This window comes from Aegilops tauschii, chromosome 6, assembly GCF_002575655.3.
Source record: "Aegilops tauschii subsp. strangulata cultivar AL8/78 chromosome 6, Aet v6.0, whole genome shotgun sequence".
Classification (NCBI taxonomy): domain Eukaryota; kingdom Viridiplantae; phylum Streptophyta; class Magnoliopsida; order Poales; family Poaceae; genus Aegilops; species Aegilops tauschii.
Window position 1 is genome coordinate 405,779,786 of NC_053040.3, and position 12,122 is coordinate 405,791,907.

General features: G+C 49.1%; 1 protein-coding gene across 1 annotated transcript; it reads right to left on the reverse strand.

The window, feature by feature from the left end:
- Positions 1 to 5,389: 5,389 nt before the first annotated feature.
- Positions 5,390 to 6,692, reverse strand: LOC109777566 (uncharacterized). The gene has a single exon (XM_020336184.4). The coding sequence runs from the start codon at positions 6,567 to 6,569 to the stop codon at positions 5,655 to 5,657; it is 915 nt and encodes a 304-aa protein (XP_020191773.3). The 5' UTR covers positions 6,570 to 6,692; the 3' UTR covers positions 5,390 to 5,654.
- Between the last annotated feature and the right edge of the window lie 5,430 nt (positions 6,693 to 12,122).

Genomic DNA, 12,122 nt, shown 5'->3' on the forward strand with positions numbered 1-12,122 from the left:
TGACGATTTGTATTATGAGTTATGTGTTTTTTGGTGACCGAAGATTGTTCGGAGTCCCGGATGAGATCACGGACATGACGAGGAGTCTCGAAATGGTCGAGAAGTAAAGATTGATACATTGGACGATAGTATTCGGACACAGGAAGTGTTTCGGAATGTATCGGGTACATATCAGAGTACCGGGGGGGTTACCGAAACCCCCAGGGGAAAGATATGGGCCATATGGGCCATAGAGGGGAGGCAAGGAAGCCCACAAGGGGGTGGCGCGCCCCCTCCCCATGGGGAGTCCGAATTGGACAAGGGGAGGGGGCGCGGTCCCCCTTTCCTTCTCCTCCTCCCTCTCCTTCCCCCTTTCCCCTTCCAGTAAAGCGAAAGGGGGGCCGAATTGGACTAGGGGTCCAAGTGGGACTCTTCCCACTTGGCACGCCCCAGGCCGGCCTCCCCCCTCTCCCTCCTTTATATACGAGGGCGGGGGGCACCTCTAAGACACATCAATTGTTCTTAGCCGTGTGCGGTGGCCCCTCCACCGTTTACTCCTCTGGTCATATTGTCGTAGTGCTTAGGCGAAGCCCTGCGCAGATCACTTCACCATCACCGTCATCACGCTGTCGTGCTGACAAAACTCTCCCTCGACACTTTGTTGGATCAATAGTTCGAGGGACGTCATCGAGCTAAACGTGTGCTGAACTCGGAGGTGTCATACGTTCGGTACTTGATCGGTTGAATCGAGAAGACGTTCGACTACATCAACCGCGTTAAACTAACGCTTCCGCTTTCTGTCTACGAGGGTACGTGGACACACTCTCCCCCTCTCGTTGCTATGCATCTCCTAGATAGATCTTGCGTGATCGTAGGAAATTTTTTAAAATTGGATGCTACGTTCCCCAACAATCCGCCCCGCTGAACCGAAGGCAAACCAGCCGCGGAACAATGCCACGACCACCGAGCTAGCCGTGCGGCGTTGCCTCCTCCTCCTTCGCTCGGGAACGGAAGCGATCCGACGGGGAGCACTCACGCCATCGTGACCGTGGATCCAGACCTGCTGCTCAATCTGGAGCGAGGGGGGGGGAGAGCAGCTCGCCGGTGGTGGGGATAAGGTGAACGGAGGAGAGAGGGGCTGGGGTGCAGGCTGTGGGAAGGGTGTCGGTGAGTGGTGGCGGCGGCCAAATAGGGAGAGGGAGAGGAATCGGGGCGGTGGTGAACGGGAACGAGGGCGATCCATTTCTCTTTTTTCCTCTTCTTCGGTTTTCTTTTTTTTCACCTCACACAGTAAAAGAGAGTGGTGGACATCACCAGGAGGCGCCCTTTGCGCCACCGTTAATGGGTTTGATTGTATTAACTCTTTCAAAAAGTAACACATTTTCTGAAATGTATGGAGAATTTTTGAAACAGCACATGTCTTTTGTGAATTATGTAAATTTTTTTAAATTTCACATACATTTTGTCTGAAACGCGGGAACATTTTACTGCCACAAATTTCTTATTTATTTTATTATTAGCATTATTTTATGCGAGACAAAGCCCGTCCCATGATGTATAGTCATGCTGTTTTTTTCCTTTCAATTTGGAACCAACAAACACATGCGACGAGCCAGGAAAAAGGTATAATGCCCTGGTATGATATTGCACGATCAAAACACCGTTGTGCGCATCGCATTCATGTGCGCTCTACATCAACAAAGAAACCGGGCCAGGTCCCCGAGATGATATGCCGAGTCAGTCTCTCGGAGGTGCTCATAGGGGTAGGGTGTGCGTGTGTGCGTTCATAGGGACGAGTGTATGCGCGCAGCGGCGATCCAGAAAGAAAATGACGTGGGGGGGGGGGCTCAAAGTTAATGACGAGTAAGTTAAACCCCTTTTAGAAGAAAAAAGCAATTTTCTCCTAATCCTTTTGTGCAAATAAGCTCAAACTTTACCAGATTGCTACTGGTCATATGTACTATTTACTAGAGTTTTTTTTAGAATTTTTGAAAACTATCAAATATTCAACCAAAATTAGGATCAGTTGAGCAAAATAGCTGTTATCTCCTAATCATATTGTGAAAATAAACTTACAGTTTCCTAGATTACTACTGTAAGCATGTAGTACTTACTGGAATTTTTTTAATTTTTATATGACAATTTATGAAACAAAATTTGGACATTTTGTCAAAATAGCTATTATATACCAATCCCTTTGTCCGAAGATGCTCAAACTTTCCCAGATTCATACTAGTCACATGTACTCCCTCCGTCCGGAAATACTTGTCCGAGAAATGGATGAATCTAGATGTATTTTAGTTCTAGATACATCCTTTCTCTGACAAGTATTTTTGGACGGAGGGAGTAGTATTTACAAGAGTTTTCTCAGATTTTTTGGAAGTAGTCAAATTTTGAGGTAAAAATTGGTATTGTCAATTTAAACAGCCAATACGTGCCAAATATGAGGCGTCGAGAGGTGTTGCAGGCAGCAGCCCGCTGGAATGCGAGAGCAACTAGTTAACGAGCGCTCCTTCGGGAGCCTCGTAACGATCAGCGCCACTTGGCGCGCTCTCAGCCATTCGCCACGTGTCGCGCTCTGGACGCTCCCTTCGGATTTTGTTTTTTTTTCGCACGCGTTTTCAGCTTTTTAAACGGTTTTTTGGGGGTTTTTCGACATTTTGGTTTTCCCCCGGTCTTTCTTAACTTTTTGATCAAAAAAAATTTTGCATGAAAAAAATGTTTTTCTTTTTTTTTCTTTCGCAAAAGTCACGGTTTTTCTTCCGCGAGAGGCACGGTTGTGCTTTAGTGAGAGTCACGGCCGTGCCTTTCGGAAACGAAAAAACGCGTTTTCTATTTTTTTTTTCTTTCGCGAGAATCACGGTTTTGCTTCCGCGAGAGGCACGGTTGTGCTTTCACGAGAGTCACGGCCGTGCCTCTCGGAAAGGGAAAAACAAAACGCGTTTTCTGTTTTTTTTTCTTTCGCGAGTCACGGTTTTGCTTCCGCGAGAGGCACGGTTGTGCTTTCGCGAGAGTCACGGCCGTGCCTCTCGGAAAGGGAAAAAATACGCGTTTTCTGTTTTTTTTCTGTCGCGAGAGTCACGGTTTTGCTTTCGCGAGAGGCACGGTTGTGCTTTCGCGAGAGTCACGGCCGTGCCTCTCGGAAAGGGAAAAAAATACGCGTTTTCTGTTTTTTTTTCTGTCGCGAGAGTCACGGTTTTGCTTTCGCGAGAGGCACGGTTGTGCTTTCGCGAGAGTCACGGCCGTGCCTCTCGAAAACGGAAAAAAACGTGTTTTCTGTTTTTTTCCTCTCACGAGAGTCACGGTTTTGATTCCACGAGAGTCACGGTTTTGTTTCCACAAGAGGCACGGTTGTGATTTCGCGAGAGGCACGGGCGTGCCTCTTTCGGAAACAGAAAAAAATCATGCTCCCGGTTCGGTTTTTTCGCCCGGTTTTCTTCGTCCGGTTTTTTTCATGAAAAAAAAGTTCGTCCAAACTTATCAACATGGGATCTAGTTTTGAAGATCTCGACGCGAGGAATCCAATGGTGAAAATGGTTCGAGATTTGGACGCACGGTTTAAGAGATAAAACATTTTAAATAAACGGATCTACAAAAAAGAGAAAACTCCCAGGTTGCGACAAGTGGCGCGCTGCATGGGTGCCACTTGTCGCGACCTGGGAAAGTGAAGTGTTCTTTGCAACGAGTACTCCTCAATTAGTGATTTCGCTGGAATGCTCGAGACCAGCGTTTATAGGGGCTGAGCAGATGGGCCTGTGTTTTCTGGGCTGGGCTGGGCTGCACCGATGACTTGATGAGTAGTAGTAAAAAAAATGTTTGATTTTGGAGGGCATGCGTGTGTATATATATAGATGAGTGTTTTGCGTTAGTACTGCGTTAAAAAAAAAAGGTGGGAGACAAGCAAAGGCTGCCGATCGAACAGAACAGCTGCATTGGTTCCTTCGGCGGGAGGAGGGGTCGATTCCATTCCTTGAACCGGGCCACCTCCTTTTCCGAGCGAGGACGCCGTGCTTCCAAGCCACTGCTACCACTACGTGCGGAAAACAAGCAAGCACATGCAGCAGTAGGGTTCGGCGTTCACGAGGCCGGCGCGCCGGCGAGGTGGCCGCCTTTACACAACACGCGGCGGCGAGCTGTTCTGTTCGATCGGCAGCCTTTGCTTGTCTCCCACCTTTTTTTTTAACGCAGTACTAACGCAAAACACTCATCTATATATATACACACGCATGCCCTCCAAAATCAAACATTTTTTTTACTACTACTCATCAAGTCATCGGTGCAGCCCAGCCCAGCCCAGAAAACACAGGCCCATCTGCTCAGCCCCTATAAACGCTGGTCTCGAGCATTCCAGCGAAATCACTAATTAAGGAGTACTCGTTGCAAAGAACACTTCACTTTCCCAGGTCGCGACAAGTGGCACCCATGCAGCGCGCCACTTGTCGCAACCTGGGAGTTTTCTTTTTTTTATAGATCCGTTTATTTAAAATGTTTTATCTCTTAAACCGTGCGTCCAAATCTCGAACCATTTTCATCATTGGATTCCTCGCGTCGAGGGCGGATTACGTTTGCTGCGACGCCGCGCATCTCCGCTCCGTACTCCTCCCCTTCACGTCGCGACGCATACGTGCGAACGGCAACGCCACTTCCATACGCAAAGCTGCGGGGCAACATGGGCCGCCGGCCTATCTTCGAACGGTAGAAAGGTCCCGCTGACCTTCGCCGGGCAGAGTCAACACTCGGGTGACACTATCTCAAGCGCCACGCCTCGTGCAGAGCAAGAAACGCACGAGTTCAGTTGGCTTTGAGTATTTGCCCCCACTTTGTTTGGGATTTTCTCATTTCGTTTCACTTCAGATTCAGGATGGTCCAGTGCCAGCAGAGTGCATAAACCTGCCCTGTCTCGTCAGAAACAGAGTTTCTCAAATGGAACTTTGCTGGAAGAATCGGCAAAAGGCACAAATTTGATCTCGAGGCGAAACTATTTTACAAAGTGAACTATTTTTAAAAGTATTTCACCCAGTTGACCTCTAATGTGTAGCGCCTGACAGTAAGGCGCTGCACTTTATTGTGCAGCGTGCGTCTAACACTCAGGCGCCACACCTGTGCAGCGTCCGACAGCTAGGCGCTGCACTACACTGTGTAGCGCCTAGCTGTAAGGAGCTGCATAGTAGAGTGCAGCGCGTAGCTGTTAGGCTCTGCACAAAAGGGTCAGCGGTGTGAAATATTTTCAGAAACAATTCAGCTTGTGAAATACTTTTGCTTTGAGGTCAATTTTGCCGGAAGAATTGTCCAGTTTGGATTGTTTCTCCTTCCAGGATGATCAGTAATTGCTGGAAGAACTTTGCTGAATTTTGGGTGGCTACGCCGCTAGATACAGATATCGTTCAGCGACAGAGTGGAGGACTCGTCATTGATTCTTAGTCCTTCTCTTTGCATTCCATTGGAAAAGAACAGACTCATCGGATTGGATGATTGCATCTACATACACCATTATTCGAATTTAAAATGCACCTTATTCGTATCATTCTGTATGAAAAAAACCCCGCCAATTCACATCGATTTCATGCCGCTCCCCTTCATGATCAAAAAGAATTTCTGCAACACACCGAGCTACCGCAAATGTACCGGCACCACAATGCCTAATCCATGAAGCAAATTACTGATCTCTTTAGTCATCATTCAGCAGGATGACCGGCGGCGATGCCGAACCTGTCGCCGTTGGCATCGGCATCGGCATCGCCGGCGGCCCGCCTGGCCTTCCACTTCTCGTACTCGGGGTCGTCGGTGGGCAGCTCGTGGCGGCACAGCGGGCAGGTGTTGCGGATGGCGAGCCACGGCAGGATGCAGGCGTCGTGGTAGAGGTGCGCGCACGGCAGCCTCCGGGCCCCCTCGCCGGCCTCGATGCCGTCCTTGCACACCGCGCACTGCGCGCAGCCCCGGACCGCGACCACCACCGTCGGGAGGCCCTCCACGGTGGCCTTCGCGGCCGCCCGCCCGCCCTTGGCCGGGGCCTCGTGCTCCGCCTCCGCGGCCATCTGCCCGAACAGCATGTCGTCGTCGTCGGCGCCGTCGAGGAAATACGTCTCGATGCCCCCGACGCCGACGTCGTCGACGTCCTCGTCGATCAAGAGGCTCCCCAGGTTGTTGGCGGCGAGGAGCACCTCCCACTCGAGGCTCCGCGGCGCGGGGGGCTGGGCCTCCTCGTGGCCCCGGGCGGCGACCTGCTCCCACTCGTCGGCGTCGCTCAGCGCGAGGTCCCAGCGCTGGTGCGCGTCGTGCTCCTCCAGCTGCAGGCAGTCCCAGCAGAGCGGCAGGCCGGGCTCGTCCGGCGCCACCGCCCAGTCGGCGCCGTAGTCCTCGTCGTGGAAGTCGAGGCCGAGGAACGCCGCGGCGGTCTCCTGCCGGGCGGCGACGCAGCGGTCCATGCGGCGGGGAGGGAAGAAGGGCGCGGCGTCGGAGTCGGAGTCGGAGAGGAGGGAGGGGAAGGGCGGCCAGAAGGAGGGGAAGGTGAGGGCGGAGGAGGAGGCGGCGGGGTCGTCGTCGCCGGCGAGCGGGAGGAGGAGGTGGTGGGAGAGCGAATTATTCGCCATTGGTGGCAGCGGCCCAAAGGCAGGGTGGGGGTGGGGGTGGGGTGGGGACGTTTGCGCTGCCGGTGCGGTGCTGCTCGCTCGCTCTCCCTCTCTTTGCCCTGTTTGCTTTCGTCCACTCGCTGCGCCGCGCTTCGCCTGGCTTTTGTTTTGTTTTATTTTCTCCCCTACCTTTTGTGCGCGCTTTAAAATTGGGATGGGATGGGATGGGATGGGTTTGGGTTGGGTTGGTGTACCGGACGTCCGGCGCCGGCGACGGGAACGAGGCGGGCGTGCACGACGCGACGCGACGTCTGCAGGTGAGCAACGGGTCCGTTGTGCTCGCTCGCTCCTGGGCCGAAACGACGCCCGCCAAGTAGGCTCAGCGCCAGCCCTACGTACTCGCAAAAACAAAAACAAAAAAAATCTGGCCCTAAGAGTCTCTCTCTTTTTTTTTTTATAAAAAACATTTATGACGTTTTTTTAGAAAGGAGGCGCTTGCCTGGTCTTAAACTGAGGCCCTTAGAAATCCGACACGCCCGCCAAAGTGCAACAGGGTTTAGCGAAACAACACAGCAAAACGGATACAAGCCCCAACGCGGGTACATAGCGAGGCAGCGCTAACGAAGACGCTAAAGAAAAAAAAAACTAAAGGCCATTGGGCAAGCGAGGGGCGGCGTCCTGCCGGTGGTGTCCCCTAAAAACCTTCATGACATGCTTTATTGATTGGCAAAATGGGCACATCATCTGCCAGAAGATCATCAAGAATACCCCCCCCCCCACACACACACAAGTTGCCTCCACCTTGCATATGCTTTGCTTTCTATGCCTGTCTTGTTTTTTAATAAAAAACCTTCATGACGTTTTTTTAAAGGAGGAGTTTGCCCGGCCTTAAGCTGAAGCCCTTACAAATCCGACACGTCTGTCAAAGTGCAACAAGGTTTAGCGAAACAACACAGCAAAGCGGATACAAGCCTGAAGGCGGGTGCATAGTGACGCAACGCTAACGAAGACGATAAAGAAAAAAACTAAAGGCTATCGGGGTAGTGAGGGGCGGCGTCCTGCCGGTGGTGTTCCCAAAAAACCTTCATGACGTGCTTTATTGATTGGCAAAATGGGCATATCGTCTGCCAGAAGATCATCAAGAATAACCCCCCTCCCCCCACCCCCGAAAAAAAGCAGCCGCAAAAAAAACCCTCCCCTTGCACATCTAGCTAGTATATGCACCACAATATTACTCTCCCTAGAGGTAAACTAAAAAACTTACATGACCAAAATTGCGAGCAAAAACCTTCTTCATATAAAGCTGTTGTCGGCCTCGCCAAGTTGCCTCAACCTTGCATATGCTTTGCTTTCGATGCCATACAGTCATGTTATTCTCTTAGAAAACACACGGGGGAGATAGTTAGGTTAGAGATGTGTCCTCTTAAGATCGGTCGATATGTTGAGATTTGTCAAGTTATGCCGGTGTGTTCTCTTAAGATCAGCGGATATGAGTCGGTGAGCCCGGAGAGTTAGGTTAGAGATGTATGATATCTCAGTAGATATGGGTGTTTTTGTAAATTTCCCTCAGTTTTCGAAACCAAGGCATCAATCTGCAGAGGTGTGGTTGCCCTGCAACAGTATAATATTCTGCAATCCAAATAAAACTTCACTTGTGTCCCCAACAAAGTTATCAAGGGGTGTCAACCTTACTAGTCTTGCTAGTTGCACAAGATAATTAGAAGATAATGTGGTATTTTTTTGTATTTTAGGAATAGAACAAAACTAAAAATAAAAGTACTTGTAAAAATTGTTGGAAGGCGATTCTTATCTAAAATCTGGACCGGAGTTCATAGGTTCACAAAGTGCATCTATCCAATACATAAAAGTGCGATATGTAAACATGATATAGTATCAAACCCTAGGTTGCCGAATCTTTCACGAATTAGGGGTGGATCAAGAGGAACACTAAATCACAAGGGAAACACAAGAAATCACAAACACAACCACTCATGGATATAGATCCAATCACACATGTTCTCTCTCCACAAATGCACACAACAGTCACAAGATCGACAAACAGTAAGTAAGTAGATAGGGCAGTTCTTCCCAAATCCACTAGGGAGATAAGGTCTTCAGAGGTGGATAGTCTTCCAAATCTCTAAGAGAGATGGGGCCTTAAACCAAGATGGATCTTCTCCAAAGGAGGCCTTGATCTCAAAAGGACTGATAGATGAACAAAGGCCTCTCAAATTTAGTTTAATACTCACTCCGTCCTAAAATAAGTGTCTCAACGTTACTACAACTATGTACTAAAGTTAATACAAAGTGAGACATTTATTTTGTTGTACTAAAGTTAGTACAAAATGAGACATTTATTTTAAGACAGAGGGAGTATGTTTTTATAACCCTAATGAGGAGGTTGGGGATGAATATTTATATTCTAAGAGGGAAAAGAGGGATACATGGCCTCTCCGGCCGAACTCCTCGCAGGCAGGGTCCGGATGTCCGGACAGCTAGCAGGATGTCCGACAATTGACAGACCGGATGTTCGAGCTGGTGTTCAAACATCGGTCGGATGTCCGACCAGCAGTTCAAATGTCCGGCTTGAGGGACGAACCTTCTATTGCCTAGCTGGATGTCCAGGCTGGGTACGGACAAGCAGGCCGGAAGGTTATCCAGGGAGCCTTTTTGTTCGGACTTGAGTCTGGATGTCCGGCCTCAGTGCATGGTCGACCTTCGCTTCTTCTCCTTATTTTTTGTGATGGCTCTTCTTTCTCTTGTTACTCTTCTTCCGCCATGGCTCGGACTTGTTCCCTTGCTTCTCCATGGTTGCTCCCTTGGTACTTGAGTATGCATAGGGTCTCTGTTTTAGGCAGTATATGTTGGGGAACGTAGTAATTTCAAAAAAAAAATCCTACGCACACGCAAGATCTATCATGGTGAGCATAGCAACGAGAGAGGAGAGTGTAGTCCACGTACCCTCGTAGACCGTAAGCGGAAGCGTTATGACAACGCGGTTGATGTAGTCGTACGTCTTCACGATCCGACCGATCCTAGTACCGAAAGTACAGCACCTCCGCGATCTGCACACGTTCGGCTCGGTGACGTCCCACGAACTCTCGATCCAGCTGAGTGTCGAGGGAAAGCTTCGTCAGCACGACGGCGTGATGACGGTGATGATGAAGCTACCGGCGCAGGGCTTCGCCTAAGCACTGCAACGATATGACCGAGGTGGATTATGATGGAGGGGGGCACCGCACATGGCTAAGAGATCAACTTGTGTGTCTATGGGGTGCCCCCTCCCCCGTATATAAAGGAGTGGATGAGGGGGAGGGCCCTCTCATGGCGCGCCCAAGGGGGGAGTCCTACTCCCGGGAGTAGGATTCCCCTGATGTCTACTATGCAACATTCTTCTTGTAGACGTTGTTGGGCCTCCAAGTGCAGAGGTTTGTAGGATAGTAGCAAATTTCCCTCAAGTGGATGACCTAAGGTTTATCAATCCGTGGGAGTCGTAGGTTGAAGATGGTCTCTCTCAAACAACCCTGCAACCAAATAACAAAGAGTCTCTTGTGTCCCCAACACACCCAATACAATGGTAAATTGTATAGGTGCACTAGTTCGGCGAAGAGATGGTGATACAAGTGCAATATAGATGGTAGATATAGGTTTTTGTAATATGAAAATATAAAAACAGCAAGGTAACTAATGGTGAAAGTGAGCACAAACGGTATTGCAATGCGTTGAAACAAGGCCTAGGGTTCATACTTTCACTAGTGCGAGTTCTCTCAACAATAATAACATAATTGGATCATATAACTATCCCTCAACATGCAACAAAGATTCACTCCAAAGTCACTAATAGCGGAGAACAAACGAAGAGATTATTGTAGGGTACGAAACCACCTCAAAGTTATTCTTTCTGATCGATCTAGTCAAGAGTCCGTAGTAAAATAACACGAAGCTATTCTTTTCGTTCGATCTATCATAGAGTTTTTACTAGAATAACACCTTAAGATGCAAATCAACCAAAACCCTAATGTCACCTAGATACTCCAATGTCACCTCAAGTATCCGTGGGTATGATTATATGATATGCATCACACAGTCTCAGATTCATCTATTCAACCAACATAAAGAACTTCAAAGAGTGCCCCAAATTTTTGTAACGCCCACGATGCGGCTATATCTCCCACGTGTCGAGGCACGACTTAGAGGCATAACCGCATAGTGGTTTTGTCGCAAGAAGGGTCATCTTCACACAAACCCATGTAATGAACAAGAATGGGATAAAGAGTTGGCTTACAATCGCCACTTCACACAATACATAAATATAATTCATACATCATCCAAAATACACACATAGACCGACTACGGTCAAGATCCAAATGAAAATAAGATAACCCCAAATGCTAGATCCCCGATCGTCCCAACTGGGCTCCACTACTGATCATCAGGAAAAGACACATAGTAACGACCACGTTCCTCATCGAACTCCCACTTGAGATCGATCCCATCATCTGCACTGGCATCGTCGGCACCTGCAACTGGTTTGGTAGAATCTGTGAGTCACGAGGACTCAGCAATCTCACACCCGCGAGATCAAGACTATTTAAGCTTATAGGAAAGGATGGTGTAATGAGGTGGAGCTGCAGCAGGCAAAAATCATATATGGTGGCTAACATACGCAAAAGAGAGCGAGAAGAGAAGCAACGGAACGGTCGTCATCTAGTAATGACCAAGAAGTGATCCTGAACTCCTACTTACGTCATTCATAACTCAAGCCGTGTCCACTTCCCGGACTCCGTCGAGAAGAGACCATCACGGCTACACACGCAGTTGATGTATTTTAATTGGGTCAAGTGACAAGTTCTCTACAACCGGACATTAACAAATTCCCATCTGCTTCATAACCGCGGGCACGGCTTTCGAAAGATAATACCCTGCAGGGGTGTCCCAACTTAGCCCATCATAAGCTCTCACGGTCAACGAAGGATAAACCTTCTCCCGGAAAGATCCGATCAGTCTCGGAATCCCGGTTTACAAGACATTTCGACAATGGTAAAACAAGACCAGCAAAGCCACCCGAATGTGCCGACAAATCCCGATAGGAGCTGCACATATCTCGTTCTCAGGGCACACCGGATTGTCCAAGCTTCCGATAGGCCAGACCAGAGTTGCCCCTGGTGGCCACCGGCGACTGACAGGTTGGACCAATACTCAGAGGAGCACTGGCCCGGGGGTTTAAAATAAAGATGACCCTCGGGCTCGCGAAAACCCGGGGGAAAAGGCTTAGGTGGCAAATGGTAAAACCAAGGTTGGGCCTTGCTGGAGGAGTTTTATTCAAGGCGAACTGTCCAGGGGGTCCCATAAATCACCCGACCGCGTAAGGAACGCAAACTCAAGGAACATAATACCGGTATGACAGAAACTAGGGCGGCAAGAGTGGAACAAAACACCAGGCATAAGGTCGAGCCTTCCACCCTTTACCAAAATATATAGATGCATTAATTAAATAAGAGATATTGTGATATCCCAACATATCCATGTTCCGACATGGAACAAACTTCAACTTCACCTGCAACTAGCAACGCT

Bases quoted from the DNA above. Each gene is read 5' to 3' on its own strand.
- LOC109777566 (XM_020336184.4), bottom strand. From the start codon at position 6,569: ATGGCGAATAATTCGCTCTCCCACCACCTCCTCCTCCCGCTCGCCGGC.